This window comes from Bombus terrestris, chromosome 10 (assembly GCF_910591885.1).
Source record: "Bombus terrestris chromosome 10, iyBomTerr1.2, whole genome shotgun sequence".
In the NCBI taxonomy this organism is placed as follows: domain Eukaryota; kingdom Metazoa; phylum Arthropoda; class Insecta; order Hymenoptera; family Apidae; genus Bombus; species Bombus terrestris.
In genome coordinates this window covers 15648699-15668295 of record NC_063278.1, presented here as the reverse complement: position 1 = coordinate 15668295, position 19597 = coordinate 15648699, and the positions used below count along the sequence as shown (strand labels likewise).

At 32.2% G+C, this 19597-nt stretch overlaps 6 protein-coding genes and 2 long non-coding RNA genes across 9 annotated transcripts; 3 read left to right on the top strand and 5 right to left on the bottom strand.

The window, feature by feature from the left end:
* Positions 1-86: 86 nt before the first annotated feature.
* On the bottom strand, positions 87-3119 carry LOC100649459 (general transcription factor IIF subunit 1). The gene is made up of 7 exons (XM_048409711.1): positions 2788-3119; positions 2509-2555; positions 2062-2433; positions 1670-1992; positions 1074-1357; positions 656-993; positions 87-360 (listed from the first exon to the last, which is right to left on the bottom strand). Exons 1-7 carry the CDS (start codon positions 2809-2811, stop codon positions 147-149), a joined length of 1602 nt encoding a protein of 533 aa, XP_048265668.1. The 5' UTR covers positions 2812-3119; the 3' UTR covers positions 87-146.
* A 1187-nt stretch (positions 3120-4306) lies between these two features.
* On the bottom strand, positions 4307-5066 carry LOC125385870. The gene is made up of 2 exons (XR_007225580.1): positions 4955-5066; positions 4307-4687 (listed from the first exon to the last, which is right to left on the bottom strand). It is a non-coding gene; the product is annotated as an uncharacterized LOC125385870 (long non-coding RNA).
* LOC105666183 lies at positions 4667-7793 on the top strand. Of its 2 annotated transcripts, none has more exons than XR_007225578.1 (2): positions 4667-5644; positions 6109-7793. It is a non-coding gene; the product is annotated as an uncharacterized LOC105666183 (long non-coding RNA). The 2 variants fall into 2 exon arrangements; XR_007225579.1 differs by having other exon boundaries at positions 4667-5686.
* A 180-nt stretch (positions 7794-7973) lies between these two features.
* LOC100649220 (ER lumen protein-retaining receptor) lies at positions 7974-9204 on the top strand. The gene is made up of 3 exons (XM_012313088.3): positions 7974-8180; positions 8281-8470; positions 8705-9204. Exons 1-3 carry the CDS (start codon positions 8090-8092, stop codon positions 9060-9062), a joined length of 639 nt encoding a protein of 212 aa, XP_012168478.1. The 5' UTR covers positions 7974-8089; the 3' UTR covers positions 9063-9204.
* On the bottom strand, positions 9170-10599 carry LOC100649100 (DNA polymerase subunit gamma-2, mitochondrial). Its single transcript, XM_012313086.2, has 2 exons — positions 10060-10599; positions 9170-9975 (listed from the first exon to the last, which is right to left on the bottom strand). Exons 1-2 carry the CDS (start codon positions 10597-10599, stop codon positions 9547-9549), a joined length of 969 nt encoding a protein of 322 aa, XP_012168476.2. The 3' UTR covers positions 9170-9546.
* LOC105666182 (glutamyl-tRNA(Gln) amidotransferase subunit C, mitochondrial) lies at positions 10415-11037 on the bottom strand. The gene has a single exon (XM_012313087.2). The coding sequence runs from the start codon at positions 11001-11003 to the stop codon at positions 10596-10598; it is 408 nt and encodes a 135-aa protein (XP_012168477.2). The 5' UTR covers positions 11004-11037; the 3' UTR covers positions 10415-10595.
* A 1084-nt stretch (positions 11038-12121) lies between these two features.
* Positions 12122-14151, top strand: LOC100648644. Its single transcript, XM_048409464.1, has 4 exons — positions 12122-12246; positions 12327-12493; positions 13408-13612; positions 13709-14151. Exons 1-3 carry the CDS (start codon positions 12122-12124, stop codon positions 13536-13538), a joined length of 423 nt encoding a protein of 140 aa, XP_048265421.1. The 3' UTR covers positions 13539-13612; positions 13709-14151.
* Positions 14152-15112: 961 nt separating this feature from the next.
* LOC100647699 (two pore potassium channel protein sup-9) lies at positions 15113-18413 on the bottom strand. The gene has a single exon (XM_003398573.4). It carries the CDS (start codon positions 18350-18352, stop codon positions 17333-17335), a length of 1020 nt encoding a protein of 339 aa, XP_003398621.1. The 5' UTR covers positions 18353-18413; the 3' UTR covers positions 15113-17332.
* Between the last annotated feature and the right edge of the window lie 1184 nt (positions 18414-19597).

The window sequence follows — 19597 nt, the reverse complement described above, 5'->3', positions numbered from 1 at the left end:
CATTCAGAAATGTGATCCGATTTCTCAAAATTCCGAGGAATCGCAACATTTTTGACAATTTCTGATTATGGTTAAATAAAAGAAAATTTTATATTCGATTTATTTTATTATTATATGAAATACTATCTTTACACATTACACAAATATCAATTAGATTGTGTTTTAATAGATAAATACATTTTGTTTTTTATTGTCTGCTTAGTTGGATTTATCTTTTTCAGTATTTGAGTCATCACATTAACTAATTGTTCCGAAGTAAGACCAGTTTTCTTCGATTTAAACTTTTGTAAAAGTTCCGTTGTTGTCATTGGTTTACGCATAAGATAACGCCTTACTGCATCTTCTGTGATGCCGGATTCACTGCAACATAACAAAAATACCTTTTACTTAAAAAATGATATTCTAAATATTTTTTCACGTGTTTAATATTTAGATACCATGCTTAATGATTAGATTAGACGAAACCTTAACTCAAACGAAACATTACCTTAATTCATAGTATATTAAAAATTATAATCTCATTATCAATTAATTTTAATCATATATAGATGAGAAAGATATATAAAAGACAGATCTATATATAAAATAGTATTTTCAAAATTGAAAAAATTATGCGGAGAACAATTTTAATTGTTTGTAATAGCAAGCGACATACCTGACTCCTGGAATGTAAGAAGTTACTGGTACTAAATTGAAATTATCCAATTTCAATTTTTTTGCTTGCGATAAATCTGGAGATCCAGATTGTTTTCTTTTTAAATTATCTAACATCGCGGCTGGTATAGGAGTTGCAGATCTTGAACTATGAGCACTATTAGATTTTTTATTATCTTTTTCCTTTATTGTATCAGATCCTGAATCTGAATCACTGGAAAAGTCACTAGAAGAATCTTTTCCTGACGCAAGCTTTTTTACATCCTTTTTCTTAGATTGTTTCTTCTTTTTCTTTTTATCTTTTTTCTTATCTGCATCTTTATTGGTCTTATCTTTATCCTTTATAAGAAAGTAAACAAACGGAATAAATATCTCAATTAACATATACATTATTATAATTTTTAGTATTTTGAATTTACCTTATCATCTTTATCCTTATGTTCATCATCTTCGTCTTTTTCTTCTTCACCATCCTTTTTATCTGCCTGTTCTTCGTCATCGTCATCTTCATCAGAAGCAAGTAATTTTCTCAATGCATCTTCTTCCGCAACCGACTTAATTTCTTTTTGTTGTTCCAATTCTGATTCAGAATCGGACGAGTCAGAAATATAATCACATTCTCTACCTTCTTCATCCCCATCGTCACTTTCTTCAAATGCTTCATCATCAGAAGCGTTTTTCTTCTTCTTTTTCTTGACAGCAACTAATACAAATATTTCAATTTATATTTTAACTGTCCATAATAACAAATACAGAAGCTATTTATTATAATAAAATAAATCCAAAATACAACTATATAACATTAACTATAGAAATAAAAATTAAATTATCTTAACACGTTGATTGCATATGACACATTCAATATATATATATTACGGCATTGTATTTCACAGACTAAGTATGTAACATATCTCATCTAAGTAATAACAAAAATAAAAGAAACGTGTAACTAAACCGATATTAAGTATAATTAGCAGCACATACATTTCTTAACAATATCAGAAATAATGTTCACCTTTGCCTTTCTTTTTTTTCTTACTGTCATCTTCTTCATCGGAATTTTTTTTATTTTCCTCGTCATCACTAGCTGAATCATCATCATCGCTATTCATCCACTCATCCATTTCAGATATTTTTAAATCTTTCTCCTTTTTACTTGGCTTTTTCCCTTTTCCACCTTCTAACATTTCCTCGTCATCTGCACCCTCCTCATCATTCCTAAGTCTTTTACGCAACATCAATGAAAAATAATTCATTACTTTATTTCTACGACTAAACTCCTGCTCTGCTTCTTCTGCGCTCAATGCTTTGTACCTTTGAATTGGTTGAAAATTATACCTGGATATAAAAATTGTATCCGTTAACATTGTAATAAATTCCGGTTTAATACTCAAGAAAATTAATTACCATTCGTGCAATGGAAATGCTTCTATAGCTCCATCAGCAGCATGTGTAAAAACATAATATGCAGCATTTTCACTCACACCACCTTCCCTTATACCTTTAAACTTTTTCCCAGTTTTTCCTCCAGATTTTAAAATCCAAGGTTGATCTTCTGGTTTATATTTTCTACTTGTAATGCCAAATTTTTTTCTTCTTGCTTCTTCTCTCGCATCTCGTCCAAATTCAGAGCCAGCTCCAAATTTTGGTATTTCCTCTTCTATTCCTTTGTATTCCTTCATATTATTTTCACGTTCCATTTTCACTTGAGTCCATTTTGAAAAATCAACATTTAATGTGGCATTAAAACGCATCACATTGTGCTTTTTCTTGTTATTTCTAAAACACAACATTTTATTTAATATTAATTCTATATGTAATTTGTAGTTATTATATAATTATTTTGTTACATACTTTGGTACTCTGATACTGAATTCCTGTATGGAAGGCACAAGTGAAACCTAAAAATTATAATTACATTAATATGTTAAAATACCATTACCATAAACAAATAAATGAATAAAGTATTTCAGATGTAATTTCCACTTTTATTATCCTTTTATCCTATTATCCTACAACAATAAACTAGTTTCTATAAAATGTTTCATTTTTCATTCAGTTATAACCTATATACAAATTTTACACTCCATTTTTAATTGTTATTACTCATACAAAAATTTTATGTTTAGATACCTTTGGAACTGCAGACGATGTCATCTTGATAATTGAGTTTATAATAATTATAAGCTTTATAATAACGAAAAGAAGAAAACCATCACAATATATCACTATGCAAAATTAGATTTTATATTGTAGGTTATCTATAGGAATGGACAATTCTTTGTCAAATTTATGCACATACAAGCTATCTTGATATGAATAACGACTTCGTTGAATTATTTTATGAATGAAAACACCAAGTTTCACCAACGAAAATTAACAGAAAATATAGACCTAATACCACAATATATGTAACCGAAGCAATCTACAGAATAGTAATGGCAGATATAGTGTCGATACTTTCCAATTTAAATATCGACATTTTGTATCGATATATAATGCGACGATATATTCAGTACCAATACGTAACTCAAATATATCGGAAATGTCCAATCAAACTTTGAAATCAATTCAATTCAATTCACTTCTAAGCAAATTAACCAAAAAATATTCAACAATGAGTGCAATATCTTTTTCATTTGAACGGCTATTCTCCAAAACGGGTCGAGGTCTAAATGCAGCAAGAAATCTCTTAAATGGAGAACATTTCCAATAATTGCTATTTTTAATTCCATTGAAGAGTGGTACTTTGAATAAAATAATCTATATTTTATAATTGGGTTTAATATTCTATAATTATATTTATTGTATATTTATAACATCAAATTTAAATAAATTATTTATTTTCATTCTTAGATTTTATTTTAACTAATATACTTTTAATTTAATTACAGGTATCAATACCGTTGATATCGATATTTTATTCCAGATATTATCAATCTATGATCTTCTCAATACTCTCAATACTCAATGATATATATTGATCCCTAGAGTATTGAGAAGATCATAGATTGATAATATCTGGAATAAAATATCGATATCAACGATATCAAATACCAAATACCGATATAATTTAAATATATCGCTATCACTAGTTCAGAATGGTAATAACAGATAAAAATAGTCTCCCACGTTTCTAACGTGTAAATCAAAGTGAACAAGATGATCCGAACTCCGGGATCGTTATTTATCTGTTCCGAATTCAATTTTAAATTTAATTCGAATGACTTTAACTCAACAATGTTCTAGAAATGGTATTCGCTGCCGCCAGAAATAGCCAAGAGACTATTTCGATAAGTTCGACTGTTGCCCGTTATTCCCAATCATCGAATTCCTCAGTTTCACTAGGTAGCACTGCCAGAGGGAATCGATTCTCGGTTATCCCGAAATAAGAGGTGAGCACTTAGAACGACTGAATGAGATGAATTCAAAATTTGACCCATTTATCTTATAGTGCGCCGCTATCTTGAATATCTCAGTCGATCGTGTACTTGATATCGATCCTCGTTAGTATGCAGGAATGAATAGTGTCGCCTAGCGTGTTAATGCCACTGGCAAGTATTTGCACTTTCGGCTTAACTGCTATGGGCAGGGGTACTAGCACGAGGAGGATTAATGTTTCTTAAGGAAGAATGTATGATTTTAATATTTCTTTAATTTATCAGTTTATTTAATTTCATCAAGTTGCTATATTTATTAACTTATTTTGTCACACATTTATTATTCCGTTTTATTTATCTCCGATCCCTCCACAACAAACTTAGTAGAATATGTATAACTATCGTAGTTAACGAGCGAAACGGCCCTTGACGACAGCGGGTGTAGCTCTTCTGTGCGAAGGGCACCCTCGCGTTCAGGAATGGGTGAACTAGAATGCGAGAACCTTATGTCCCCCATTTTTATGTCCTTTCCCTCTTATATTCCTCTTCGCTCTTGGCATCTAACGTCAATGGAAAATTAATTTTCCAGTGTTCTCTGTTGGAACCAACGTCGCCTCACAAATCTTGCCCAAAGACGAGCGGGCAATTGCCTACTACCAATGGGAAGAGAAATTGTGAAGTCGTAGTAGGCGACTTCAATTATTAAAGATACCGTAACCGGATGCGATTTTACAACCACATTTAACAGTCAAAGGTTGCATCAGCAAACGCAGGGTTTCATTTGCTATTATTTTCGAATAAAGTTATATAAGGGAGTGAGAATGAATAGACCCAAACGAATTGTTTTATTTAAATAGTAACACTAATAGTCGAGCAATGAGGAGGGTGGTTACAAAATCTCTGTGTTACAAAACTCTCACCTTGTTATTATACCCTGTCGATCACACAAGGAGAATTTTCGGTAGTCAGTTATACTTGGCTGAACTATCTGAACTTGTTTACCAAATGAACTTCTATTACTGATTTAACTGACCGAAGTAGCTGCTCGTAGTAATTGTTTACTGATTGACGTTAAATAACTCGTTGAAGCGACTGAACCAAACTGTTTACTGAAAGACCAAACTGAAGCAACTGATTGAAACAACTGTGATTGACTTGACTCGAAGTTCGAAGGATAAGAATCACGCAATGTTTCGTTCCCACGTGAACTGTTTGTCTTTGTGCGAACGATGGAATGTTAACACGTAGTTATCTTGCAACTATTGCAGTTTCATGTTGGGGTTTGGTATGTGGTCTTCTCAAGAGTGTTGCAGTCTTCATTTCTGCTGATGTCCTCAAGAGTATTACCGTTTCATATTTCTGCTGATTAGAGTTCGATATGCGATCTTCACAAGTACGTTGCAGTTTCCTATCTTTGCTGATAACCTTCTCAGGAGTATTAAGGTCTCCTATTTCCGCTGGTTAGAGTCTGGTACACAGTCTCCTTGAGGGCATTGCATTCTCCCATCTTCCTTCTTCTGCCTACTGGGGTGTCATGGTGAAGCGCGCGCGTAAAGCGGGGCGCGTAGGCGAGCATTCAATTGTTCTGCCAGCTCTCCACACTGCAACAGGTATTACTCCACACTCCGTGATATAACAAAGTGTCTTACAATGTAATCATTTATTCGTGCGATATTTCTTTAAACACTCTGGGGACCGGCTGCTCGGACAAGCATATAGCCTAAATTTTCCGGTGTTTTTCGAGCGATTGAAAAATATTCAAAGCGATATATTACATCTAATATATTGATTACGGTTTCCTATCATTCAAGCATATGTATAATGTAATGTAAAAACACTTTCATAACATTTCATTTATAGCATCCATTGCTTTTTTCACTATTTTATTTAACAGTAGTTAAAATTTTTATAGGATACCGCATGAAGTATGAAAGACGCGAATTTGTATCTTTGGTTCCCAGAGTGTTAATTCTGTTGTGCTTATTTTTGTACGAACTAATTGAAGTGACATGATGTGGTATTAACTGATTGTGACGTGCATACTATTGCTTTATTATTTCAATTTTGATTGTAGGTTAACACTTTACATCAGAGTTGACAGACTTTTGCAATTTTGTTTATTATTACGATTCATTCATTCGGACAATATTCTATAAGCGATTCGTTGTCATCTTGTTCGCGTAGTTTCCTGATCATGAACGCAGCAGAGCCGATGACCTCTGTTTCCAGCCCGGCCGTACAGGTATATAAATTCAATTTCTTGTTTACCCCTTGTTAAAATTTAGTTACTACTTTCTTCTTCGTGTATTATTTCAGTGTAAGAAACCCAAAAAGAAAAGGAAAAGGCTGAATAAGAACGGTTCGAGGAAGCGCAGGCACCGTGCAGGGATGAGGTTCCAGGAACAAAAGAGAAGAGCGTGTATGCCGAAGGAAGTCTTTCCTGCCTTCCTCGGCACACCGAATCCTGCGTCAACGCAGCGGTCCAGCAGTCCCTCTCTCGTTGACTTTACGTTGTCAGGTGAAGATACTGCGGAGCTCTCGCCGTGTCCGTCCCCTGTTGAATTGCTCGTGACGGACCATTGTGCCAAAGTCTGGTTATCTTCGAAGATTCCGGTCGAAATTTTGAATGCGCACGTACGTCATCATATTTCCGGGGTAGAAGGGGTTTCGCCCATCGTACGGTCCTGGTGCATGGATGTCTTTCATCAGAAGTATTTCGCCGAAGATTTTTCTGATATGCCTTCTTATGATTTCAATATTCATCGTTTAAATTCTGATTCTACATTGTAGTGTATATATATATATTTGTTATACACACACACATATTTGTTATATATTTGTTATATTTGTTGTATATGGCTCGCGTCGATCGCAACCCGTGACATATCCTTATCTTTTCTAAAGTCACGGCTCATGTTGATCGCGAGACGTGACATCAGCCAAAAGATGGGAAGTAAGAATAAGAGCCATAAATTTTACCCATGTTCATCGATAATCTCCCTATTCATCTCTAATTGTAAGTTAAGCTATTTTTATATGATGCGTAACGACAAAATGTTAAACGTCTTCAATTTTTCTATTATCGTATTCATTAATGATAAATAAATATAAATTATAATTTAAATAAAAATAAATAACAAAATTAGAAAAATTTGGTGCAGATTTTGTTTATATATTTTAAAACAATAAATAAAATTATAAAAATTGATTCCAACAACACGTAAAATAGAATTACAACTAGTAATTAAAATAAGATTTAGGAAATCAGCTGGAGCGTGGATTGGTTGTGATTGTACAAGTGAAACCTTATTATCATCGAGTAAGAACAAGTCAGTAACCAATGATTAAGGCGATCCCAAGTACCACGTGGTTGTACTATCCGCTCCCCAGAAGTGGCTTCACACTCTTCGCCTTAAGTAAAGGTTTATGCTCTATCCCTATATTTCTATGTACATATTATAGATGCATATCACGACTCAATTTTCAGACGATTTTCCCTAGGCTTCGGTATACGAGAGTCAAGACCTGTTTATATGATCGTGGTATACACACCATACACTGTGACCCAGACTTGTTTGTACATCTAGTAACTAATTCTAGTAATAACGTTTAAACGATAAGAAATATAGTAATTTAGTATGAATTTAAATATTTGTATAATTTTGGAATAAAAATCCAATGATTGTGAAAGGTTAATTACATGCAATAGATCATATAAAAAATTACAATATTATTAATAAAGATATATTAAAAATATTATATTGAGTGTTTTATTTCTTTCCATAACTGTATTATAATTGATATTTATGTTATTTATGGCATAAATATTATTAATTGATAAAACACATATATTTAGAAATCTAAAAGCAAAATATTTACATATACTTTATGTACATTTATTGGAAACATAAAAGATGAAACACTTAAATGATGATCGGTCGGCCATCTGCTGATGTTGCAGCCGAAGCCACGTCATATTTTGTATGCTTTGTGACTTAGGTGTGTGAAGTATTTCTCGATTCTCTTATAAAAATTACTTTTCAGCAACCGAAAAGATGAACATATTTCGACTCTTAGGTGACTTATCACATCTCGTTGCAATTATCATCCTCCTTCTCAAAATATGGAAAACACGAAGCTGTGCCGGTATACATCACTGATATGATTTATACACTTATTATACCTAAACTATTATATTTTCATTTAAAATATCCATTTTTAATAATATCTGATGCGTGTTTTACAGGTATAAGTGGCAAGTCGCAAATTTTATTTGCGATTGTATATACAACACGTTATCTAGATTTGTTCACAACATACGTGTCAACATACAATACATTTATGAAGCTCGTTTTTATCATGACTTCTATTGTTACAATTTTTTTAATGAATGCGAAATTTAAAGCTACATATGATCATAATCATGATACATTTAGGTACGTCTTTATTTTATAATAGTATAAGTCGGGAACAAAGATAATTGGGCAATAACTGCTATCTATCTCCTTGTCTTTGCCCCCGATTGTATAGATATATATTAAATGACTATATACCATAATTATAATAATACATTTATTATGTAATGTACATATATGTGTATGTTTTTATAATTTTTAAGTAACATCTGTACGTTGTAATTGTATGTAATAATATCTGTTATTTGTTTTCAGAATTGAATTTTTAATCCTACCGGCATTGGTGTTGGCATTATTAATCAACAATGAATTCACAATTATAGAAGTTCTATGGACATTTAGCATTTACTTGGAGTCTGTAGCAATATTGCCACAATTATTTTTGGTATCAAAAACCGGAGAAGCAGAAAGTATTACCAGTCACTATCTTTTCGCTTTGGGGTCTTATAGAGGCCTGTATTTGTTAAACTGGGTGTATCGTTATTATGCAGAAGATCATTATGATCTAATTGCTATAGTTGCTGGTCTAGTACAAACAATTCTTTATTGCGACTTTTTCTACCTCTATATTACCAAAGTATTGAAAGGCAAGAAGTTACAACTACCTGCTTAGCTGCATAGAAGTATTATCATTTGGAAAATTATATATTGCTCAAACGAGCGGTATTATTATTAATTGAATTTATATAAATTTTGGCAATATTTAAAAATCGAGGAATGTTCATGTACAAAGTATACATTTTATTAATTGTAAAGCATTCCATTTTTCTTTACGTTCAACATCAGAAACATCCATGTATAATTTCTCATTTATATCCCACATGGCAACATTATTTTAGACTGTTATCCTCATTGATTCTCAGCATATTACGTCTTTATATAATACATAATAAGTATGTATTACTATGATAACTATATCATTCATTTAATTAAAATATACATAAAATACAAAATAATTGGAAATTAAGGTAATAATGTTGTGATTTCAAAATTTTTTTATATTTTTTAGAAACTAGAAATTAATTATAATGATATTTTATATTTGTAGCTTTTGATATATTAATTTCATTTAAATGAAATTATATCATATTAATTGATTAACAACGCAGAATTATATAATTTACTAAATCGGTTACGTGTATTGCTTCACTAAGAGTTGTAGATCTGTCTCTTATATATATAATGCCATTTTCAAGACTAGTCGTATCAACAGAAACTATAAAAGGAATTAAGCATGTATCTATAATTTTTTCTGAAGTGGTTAATATTGTATTTAGGCCCTTTGTTCTTAGCATATTATTTAAGTAAAGTACAAAACGATTTAAATCATCATTTTGGGTATTCTCTTCATTATTTGAACTTTTTATATGAAATGCAACTTTATGTGGTGCTAACTTGGAATGAAGATGCGTTTTGGAAGATTTATTCATATCATATGCGTCACAAAGTAGTGCTAAACAACCCCAATCTAAAGATACCTTATGCTCAACCATCTGTATGTTGGTAAAATCTTTTTTACTATCAACCTGGAAATAAAATAATCCATAAAAATAACTGTTATTTATAAATTTCTATGAATTCAAGTATGTGAAAGAAGAAATGCAAGGCACCTGGGAAAATAGTTTTTGAACATCTGTATGGTAAGTTATCTTTTCCACGATAATATTTCCAAATGGGAATTGAGCTTCAATATCTACTACATTATAACCTTTTATCTTTTTTGCTTCTGTAAGCTTAAATCTAGAAGGATATTGTGCTAATCTCCGCCACCAAATTTTACGTTCTTTCTGAATTTTATGGAATAAATCTTTTGTTTCTGTATTATTGTTAAAAATATTTGTCACAGCAATTCTGTGAGAATTTGATTTTTGTATAGGCAATAGATTTGAATCCCAATAATCCTTTGAGTTCGTTATTGAAGCTAATCCAAATGGTATATCACTCATTTCAGTTTTTATAACAAAGTTTAGAGTCTGATTAAATTCATCTGATAAGAATATATTATAGCGTGACATTGTAATGCAATTTAAAAACCATTGTTCTTCGAGATTTCTTAGTAGCATTTTACCTTGAGGGCCATATTTAAGCCCGCATTTTGTAAGACTAATAAAATGTGAACTTAATTCCTTTAGTATATTTCCTATATTCATGATGCTTGTACAATAGTCTGCAATGGAGCTACAAAATATTCTTCCTCTGTAATAGTAGCATTCATTAAGATTTCTTTTCTAGATATGTTATGCTCTACATTATCATTTCGCAAAAGCATAGATTCTGTCTCAAATGGACTATACATAGGTTCGATTTCTTTATTAACCTTTGTATTGCGTAAATTTTCTGTAAAAATAATTGCAGCTTTTAGGACGGACAAACCATAATCGTCATCAACATTAAGTAAAGATAATTGTTCTATTTTTTGTATTGTCTCTTGTTTTATAACTGGCACTGTTGAACTCGAATCTATGGGCTTCATAGAACGATGATAAAGGACTGAATTTGAAAACATTGGTAAAAATATATAATTCAGTCGTTGAGTATATCGAACAAGTGCCATTTGTAGAATGTTATTTATAATAGTATTCTTACTTATCCAGCAATTAAATTTTCAACAATTATTTTGTGATTTAATATTCTGTCACTGTAGTCAATACAATTTCACATTTGTTTTATATGTATTCAATGCAACATTTTATAGTTATACGTTATACAGACTGATATACTTTATATGTACTATATATATATAGACTACAACATCCAGCGTGCCATGGAGGGTAAAAATGGCCGTGTAGGAAATTTTGATGACGTAATGTAGCACGGTAACGATAGGAATAACGGTGCATTTGTGTTGGAGATGCGATTACGCTATAATTTAGAATCGTTTATTTGTAGACGCCTGTACGTGTTTATATACAGCTTATATATTATGATTAGAGAGGTATAGCGGATTTGTATTTTATAATTTGTATTGTTTTATTAAAGTTGCAGTATGACTATAAGTTCAGGCAAGGCAAATTTTATGTAATCTCTGTTTAGGCGACATAAAATCATTGACTTTTTGTTTTATGTATTATGATAGTTTTCGACGCGTAGAATTCAAAAATACAAGTCTTTAGAAATTCAGCGGTTCAAGAATTTTGCGTATGTAAAATCGAGCATTTTTAGCCTATTTTATAGGTTAGTATGATGCCATATTGCCTCTATTCATCATTTGATTGGGCCGACCACGATCGCATAAACAGATCTCGGTACTCATATATATACATATACAAGCGGTTACGTTATCAGATTGAGGGAATTTAGAAAAAAATCACTCTAAAGTAGAAGTAGAAGGGTTTTATTCTGTGATGAACGAGACAGAAACAATCTACTGATTTCTGATTGTCTTGTAGAATCAGAACTTTGTTTTCTTCCATATTGGCTTTTTCACGACTCAATCCTCGCACTATTTTCCCTTTTTTTTATATGAGTTGACTTGTTCATATGACCGTATCCAAACCTAATGCAATATTCATGATTTGAAATCCTACCGCAAAATGATCGCCAATCACGTGCATTTGTGTCATGGATATAAGAATATCGAGACAGAGCAATGACCAAGCGAGGCAAAGCCGTTTCCAAGTTACGGGGAACGTGGTTATTTGGGGCCGCATTGGTGAATTGGTGTAGTTTGTAATGGCGCAAGCGCAATCTTATTATCATCAAGTAAGAGCGAATCAGGTCAGCAGTAGGGGCAAAAAGAGTGTGATTAGTTGTTACTGTTTTACTGTTACTTTTACTGTTACTACGAAGATCAGGATGTATTGTTATAATAATAATAATTAGATATATTGTATTGTCAAATGATACAAAATTATACATTTAACTAATATTTTAATAGATTTCCAAAGAATAAACAATTAAAATCGCTTTGGTTAAATAAACTAGAACTGGAGGGGGAATCAGTTAAAACTGAAGTAAGAATTTGTTCAGCACATTTTGCAGAAGATGTCTTCTATTTATTACATGGTACAAAACGACTTCGACCAAGTGCACGACCATCTAAAGGTATGAAATTATATTATTATCAGAATTGAGAATTAATACCTTGTTTGCAATGTCAAGAGTTTATAAATATGTTCGAAAAGAATTTTGCACAATTGTTTACCATATAGCAAAACAATTTGCAAGTGGTATCAATGTATTCAAGGCAAAGAAAGCCTATTCCTATTTCGTTATTCCTATATTCATGATTTGTGCATAGCTAGCTATTCTATTCATTAGACGACTCATGGATAGAGGCCAACGTGGCATCTAAGTAACGTATAAAATACGTTAGAAACGCTCAACTGTACATATGCATAACTCTTGGACCGCTAGATTCCTAATGTTAAGACTTGCTTTTTTGGATTCTACGCGTTGAAAACTATCATAATATATTTAAAAAAGTCAATAACTTTATGTCCGCTAAGCCAAAGCCTAAATATCTAATATTTTGCTTCAGTATAATTTAAAAAATAATCATTTATTGAAGAATACAAATATTTTTAATATGGATATATCGAATGTGTGCATTAGTTTCTTCTTTTAATATTAATTCTTTGGAAATTTTTGGAAATATATTGTTATAATATTAAAAAAAATTAAGTAATATTGGAAATTAACTAATAATGAATATTTTAGATGTAGGCAGTACTAACAGTATGCTTGCTGTACCTGGTTCTAATACATTTACTAAGAAAATTGAAAAGTCTAATGAAAGTGAATCCAGTAAACAAGACATATGTTTAGTACTACTATATGAGTTTAGATTAAAACAGGAATAATTTTTTTAACATACAATTACTTCCTAAATTATAGAATTACAAATTGAATATAATTTTCCCTTTTAATATTTATTTATTCTTTTATTGTTTTTAATCTTTGCAAAATACATTGTTATAATATTTAAAATGAACTAATAATGAATATTTTATGAATAGGCAGTAATAGTAGTAGTATGTTTTCCTCTCCTGCAAGGAAGTTTAGAAGAAAGAAATTCCCTGATGGTTGGCTGAATAATCCAAATTTTGCAACATGGCTTCAAAGATGTGGTGAACCATATAACAGCTGAAAAAAGTGAACCGTTGAAACATAAAAATGGTCTGGAGCACATGACACTTGCGGATATAAAAGAAAAAGCTGCAGGTGATGTAGTACTGTTATTATTGATATTAGATTATATCATCCTTTTATACATATGTCAAATAGAATAATGTTATATTTGCTTATTTTTAATTATAGCGAGTATAGGGGACGACTAATCACGTCAGTATCGACACCCTTTAACAATGACAGGTAATATCATTGATTAATAGTCAAATAGGTTAATAATCAAATATCGTACAAAAAGGTATACAAATTCTAGAAACGATATATAAATATATATACAATAAACATTAACTATTTGCATTGCTTTGTTTTTGATATATCTTTTTTAACCCTTTCGCGATGGCGGAACTAGTCACAAGTATGCCACTAACGAAGAGGTCATCGTGCTATTAGTGCACACCGTACACATTAAGAATGTCTCACGTTTTCGGAGCTCCCAGTGAGTCCGTAAAATCTTTGAGTATTTTGTTGGTACAATAGAACTAACAGTGGAGAACTTAAGCATGTTTCGGATATAGGGAATGTTATTGAATCTTTGTTCTGTATTTTAAAATAAATCCAGTAATAAATCTTCACCTTGAGTTGTTTATTGGAAATTATCTAATAATGATAGATATAATTCAGTAATATGTTTGCATACCATAAGTTTTAAAGCAGGGATGCACACACAATCCAACGTCACATTCATCGCACTGCTATATTAGTGTAGCATACATACATGTTGTATTAGCGATATGTTATGTTGATCGTTCGAATGTTAGTTTTGGTTTTTGAAAATACTTGATAAATAATTGAGATCGAAATATGTAAGTACATATGTATGTATATGTACATACTTTATGTTAAAAGTCAATTATTCTAATACTAATATCTATTTTAAAGTGTTATCACAGTATTATTGATAAATGAAACAAAACGTTTAACTTTACCATTTCTTGTTTCACTTTCGTTTTGGTTTCTAAATGATCGTTAGGTTACTTTACTTACATTTGCAACTGGAACAAAATTTGAAAGAAAGTAAAATAAAAGTTACACTATATGTAAAAGCTATTTTGTGTTATATATTCCTTATCTTTTCCCTTACTCTTCTTCTTTATTGAAAATGTTGCGTCAATTTCGATAGGAGGTTGAAATCTTTAAATAAACTTGTTGAGTGAGTTGAATGATTTGTAGAATTATAATGATTTCGGTTTCCTTTTTTTTTTAAATTTTTAAAATTTTAATTTATATTCGAGAATATAAGGCTTTTACAACGGGAGGAACCGTATTATATTCATACCAGTTAAAAAACTTTTAGAACTTCTGGTAAGCAAAGACTAAAGAATAGAATTGTATGGCGAATTGTAATAGGCTCTGCTTACAGTGATTTTTTATATATAATCGCTAATCACAGCGCGCAGATAAAATTTTGCGCACGCTTGTGATTAGTTATATTTGTATATTATATATGTATAATGTCATATGGAGTATTCTTTTAAGAAATCTTTGGACGAACCAGGCCCGAACAAATGAAAAAAGAAGCGCGCTCAACAACAGTTTATCGTTTTCTTTTTATTTTCCTTGGGATAATTTCTCATGGGTTTCCTCATGAGAACATCCGGTAAATTGATATAACGAATTAGAATAATAGCTTATAGTCCATGCCTAAGGCTGTCCCCAGACAATCACTAATATTGTCAATATTTCAGGGTTCTCAACATCTACATAGTATAACACTAACAGTATTGTATTGACGATTCGCATTGATTTCTTTAATTCAGAACCTTGAAATATTCACGTGATTATTATATTGATAGTCTGAGGGTCTAGAGTTACGTACAGTGGAGTCTCGTTTTATCGAATCCTTCCGGTCCTGTCCGAGGTGCTTTGAATTTTACCATAACTTTATTTTTTTCGGATTCTTAACATAAAGAGTAAGAAAGTGTAAATGGTCAGGTATTGCGAAAGCAATTGATCAAACTTTCATCGATTAAAAGGTGAATTACACCTAAATACATGTACAATATTATATTATGAAAATATTTCCTATGATTTTATTATACGGTTTATGAACAATAATAGACTTTTCCGTATTATCCGAGTAGGCCCGGTCTGTATCACGTTCGATAATTGGGACTCCATTGTACATTTATTCGTAGATTATTGAGTGTCCTAGTTAATCAGATCATTGGAATGGATATAAATTGTTTGCTACTAGATTTGTTAATAGAACTACATGTGTTTATCGGATATGTAACAATTCATGACCTACGGCACCACTGATCTGATGCCTCTTTATTGATCCTTCTAAATTTTAATTAGACGTGGACTTTATTTATATTATTGTACTATTGTAAGATTTGCAAAGTTTTATTAATTGTATAGCACAGGGGCACATATTATTCTATCAGCGTTTCAGTTATTACGGTTTATTTGATAAAGGAGATAACATGTGAAATGTTTATATGATGGCATCTAGTGGTGCAGATCGGGCGCTAATCATACTCGTACATAATTTATATAAGCACTTATGCTACATTGTTTATTCTTGCAATTCATGGTAAACAGTTAGTTTTGATTTGATTTTCTTTCTGTAATATATCTCTCCCTTTTTTTTTTTTTTTTTTTTTATATATATATATATAAAACACAATCATTTTATGAAAAACTCCTTTTATTTCAAGAGTTATTAGATTGAGTAATTGTAAGTAAGTAAATAGGTAGTAGAACTATCCAGTCTTAATATAATAGAAACATTTATTAAAGAAATGATTTAGCATCTAATCTAGATTTTAGTCGTTTCGTGAGAAGGCAACAAATTTTATAATTATCATATACATCTATACTTTTATGTGTGTATCTGTGTGTGTTTTATCACTTCCATATATCTTTAATTTTCAGCTTGAATTATACATTTTTACTCTGCACATACTCTGCACACGTAGCACCAAATAATATTATTGTTTGTTTAGATCGTTAAAACACCATTTTACCGATCAACATTTAAACACACCCGGTGATGCACGAAAATACATACATCGAAGACTTTATTGTATTAAAGCTATTTTTCTACTGCTATACTGCCCGCAAGATGGAAGACAGTCATTAACAATAATAGGGAATATTCAAAGTACCGAGTTTATTCCAATTTTTGTGTACTACCAAGCTCGTGTATCATATTATGTAAATTGCTCACAAAAGTAGAATTGAAACTCATTCTAAAGATTATAGTCTTGACGCTTTCGTGTTTCAGGAATCCTAGAAATATCTGTCGTACTTCTCTAAACTTGTAAGAATATCGATTAATTAGAATTGAAACAGAAGCCTGCGTTGATAATAAGACATAAGGAGTATCGATCAGATTTTGTGAAACGATGTGTACAGTGGAAAGAGAACTGGAATTATATTTACAGATAAAAAGAGAGAGAAGAGTAAAGTTGTAAGACTGCTTATAAATGTTAAATTAAACTAAATTTACATATTACAATTATGTTAATTTCTAAAACTCGTAATTTATATTTGTTACAAAATAACATTATTGCTCCTGCCAATATTGTTCGATTTTTTAAGCGACGAGAATTAAATAAAGAAAGAAGAATGAACGTCTTAATCCAAAATCTTATAAGTTTACGTCCGATATATGAATCTTTAGTTTGTATTTAATACACGTATGTAGAATTTTACAACATACCTATATCTAAATATACGTCTTGTTGCAATTACCTTTCTGAAAGACATTCGTGCTTAATTGTTCAACGACAAAAGTGTTCATTAGAATTAATTCGGTATTTCCGATTTGCAGCACATTTCGAGCTGGTAATGAGTGGCATCAACAATCTCCAGGAACTGTTCTTTCATTTCCCGAGCTTTCACGTAAACATCCTCTTTCATCAAGTCATAACACATAGCGATCAGTCCCATACCGAGCAACAAGTAAACAAAATTTATTATCAATTTGGTTTGGCTATCAGCGGTTAGATCACCGTGTGTCCACCCAGGCACGAGATCGCCCATTCCAATTTTGCATAGCGACGTTACGCAAAAATAAGCGCTATCCAAATAATTCCAGCCTTCCCATTCGGCGAACATTATCGAACCACTTAACACGTATCCGAAGATTACCCAGAGGCACGCTGTCGACGGCACCGTGATCCTTTGGCCAGGCTTTCGTTTGCCGGTGCACTCGTGCAGCCACGTGTACAGCGAGCGGAACGTTTGCGCTAATACCTTGCCCATGTTAAGGAAATACAGAACGTAAAGGGGAATTCCTAACACGGCGTAAATAACTGTAACCGCCTTTCCCCAGGGAGTTTGAGGCACCAGAGTCCCATAACCGATCATCGTGAACACAGAAAGGCAGAACATCATGGCTGCTGGGAAGGACCACAGATCAGTTGCCGTTAAGCCACTACAGTTCTCTTTTCTGTAGTCGCCGGTGAAGTTGTCTTGATAACGACGCAGAATTCGGTTCGACACCGTGTGAAATGTCGTTTTATCGAAGATATTTATAGTCCGATTGCTGGCAGTACTGAGCCACAGCTCTTCGGCGAATTGTTTCCTGATTAGTTCTCGAATGCAGACTGTCGATGGGATTTGGCTCTGAGACTCTATCATCATAAAACCGAAAGCACCTATTATGGCGTAACCAACCACTAGTCCACCGACGCCAACCTGAGTGCACATGAAGGCGACAAATTTTCGGCAATAATCCTTTATTCGTTCCCTGAGATCCGGATCGGTCATCGACGAACTGGAATCTCGACTTTTCAAGGAAGATCTTATCGGGACGCGCGTCATTTTATTTGCACACCGAATTAAGATAGAGGAACAATGCTCGAAACTGGGGGGATTAGATACACGTTGGCCACGACTAAATGATTTTCGTGCTGCTTTTCTATTTCTGTCCGACCACGCCGCTTCATCTTTCTTTCTATCCTCTACTTCTGTGACCGTCTCACTCTCTTCCCAGTGGGCTTTATCCCCTTTATTTACAACGCTATGTACATGCGCGCTCGGAGATATTTTCAACTTTCTTCGACAAAACAGTAGGTATTCGGTATTCGGGTATTGAATCCGGCTAGTTCTAACAGTTACATGAAAAGTAGACGAAATAACTGGTGATAGATAAACCGAACTAGATGAATAGAATCCATTATGATAAGCTACTTAAGAATCTAATCCACGATATTCATAAATTAGTAGACTGCGGATTTTTATGTATTTATGATAGAAAAATGCGATATAATAATAAATACTAAGTAAATAATAAATATAAATAGATAAAAATACGATAGAAAAATTCTTTCGTGTTATCGAAACAGTTGAAACATATTTCCCTCTTTATCTATTTGGCCAGAAAGTTCTATCGCATGTGAAATATACGTGTACAGGGTGTATCATAATATGTGAAACGCATTTCAGAAATTGACAATAGACAGAGAAACGATGAAAAAGGAAGGTTTGATCTTGTTTCAAAGTTCAATTTAACGTTTCGATAATCCGCAATTGCTTACTTTCATAGAAAGTGCTTTAAATGGTTATCATCAATCTGCATGCAAACTTGCAGTTGCCGTATCGAAGAATCTTGCAATCTTTCAAAAATTCCAGGCAATCTTGTTGTATACGTGCATGAAGTACTTTAACACAGGCAGTGGATCGGATGCACGATTGTTTTCAGGTAAACCCAGAAATAAAATGGAAATCTAATGGATTTAAATGAGGGGAACGTGCAGGCCAGGCAGTAGATCTGCACGACCTATTCATTTATGGGGAAATCGCAAAGATAAGCAGTTGGACTATCCAAGTACAAAAATGGCTATAACTTTGAAACTTTGAAAATAGAATACATGTTCATATGAAATTTTTTCATAATTTTGAAACCTCTTGATCCACTCCTGAAGCGTGTCTCACATACTATGATGCACCCTGTATTTTGAATTTCGTTATCTTGACCTGAACTATGAATGCAATCTAACAGATTGATAGTGGACGTTATATTTGGCATAATTAATTAATTTATTTTTTTATTTATAATTAATCCCG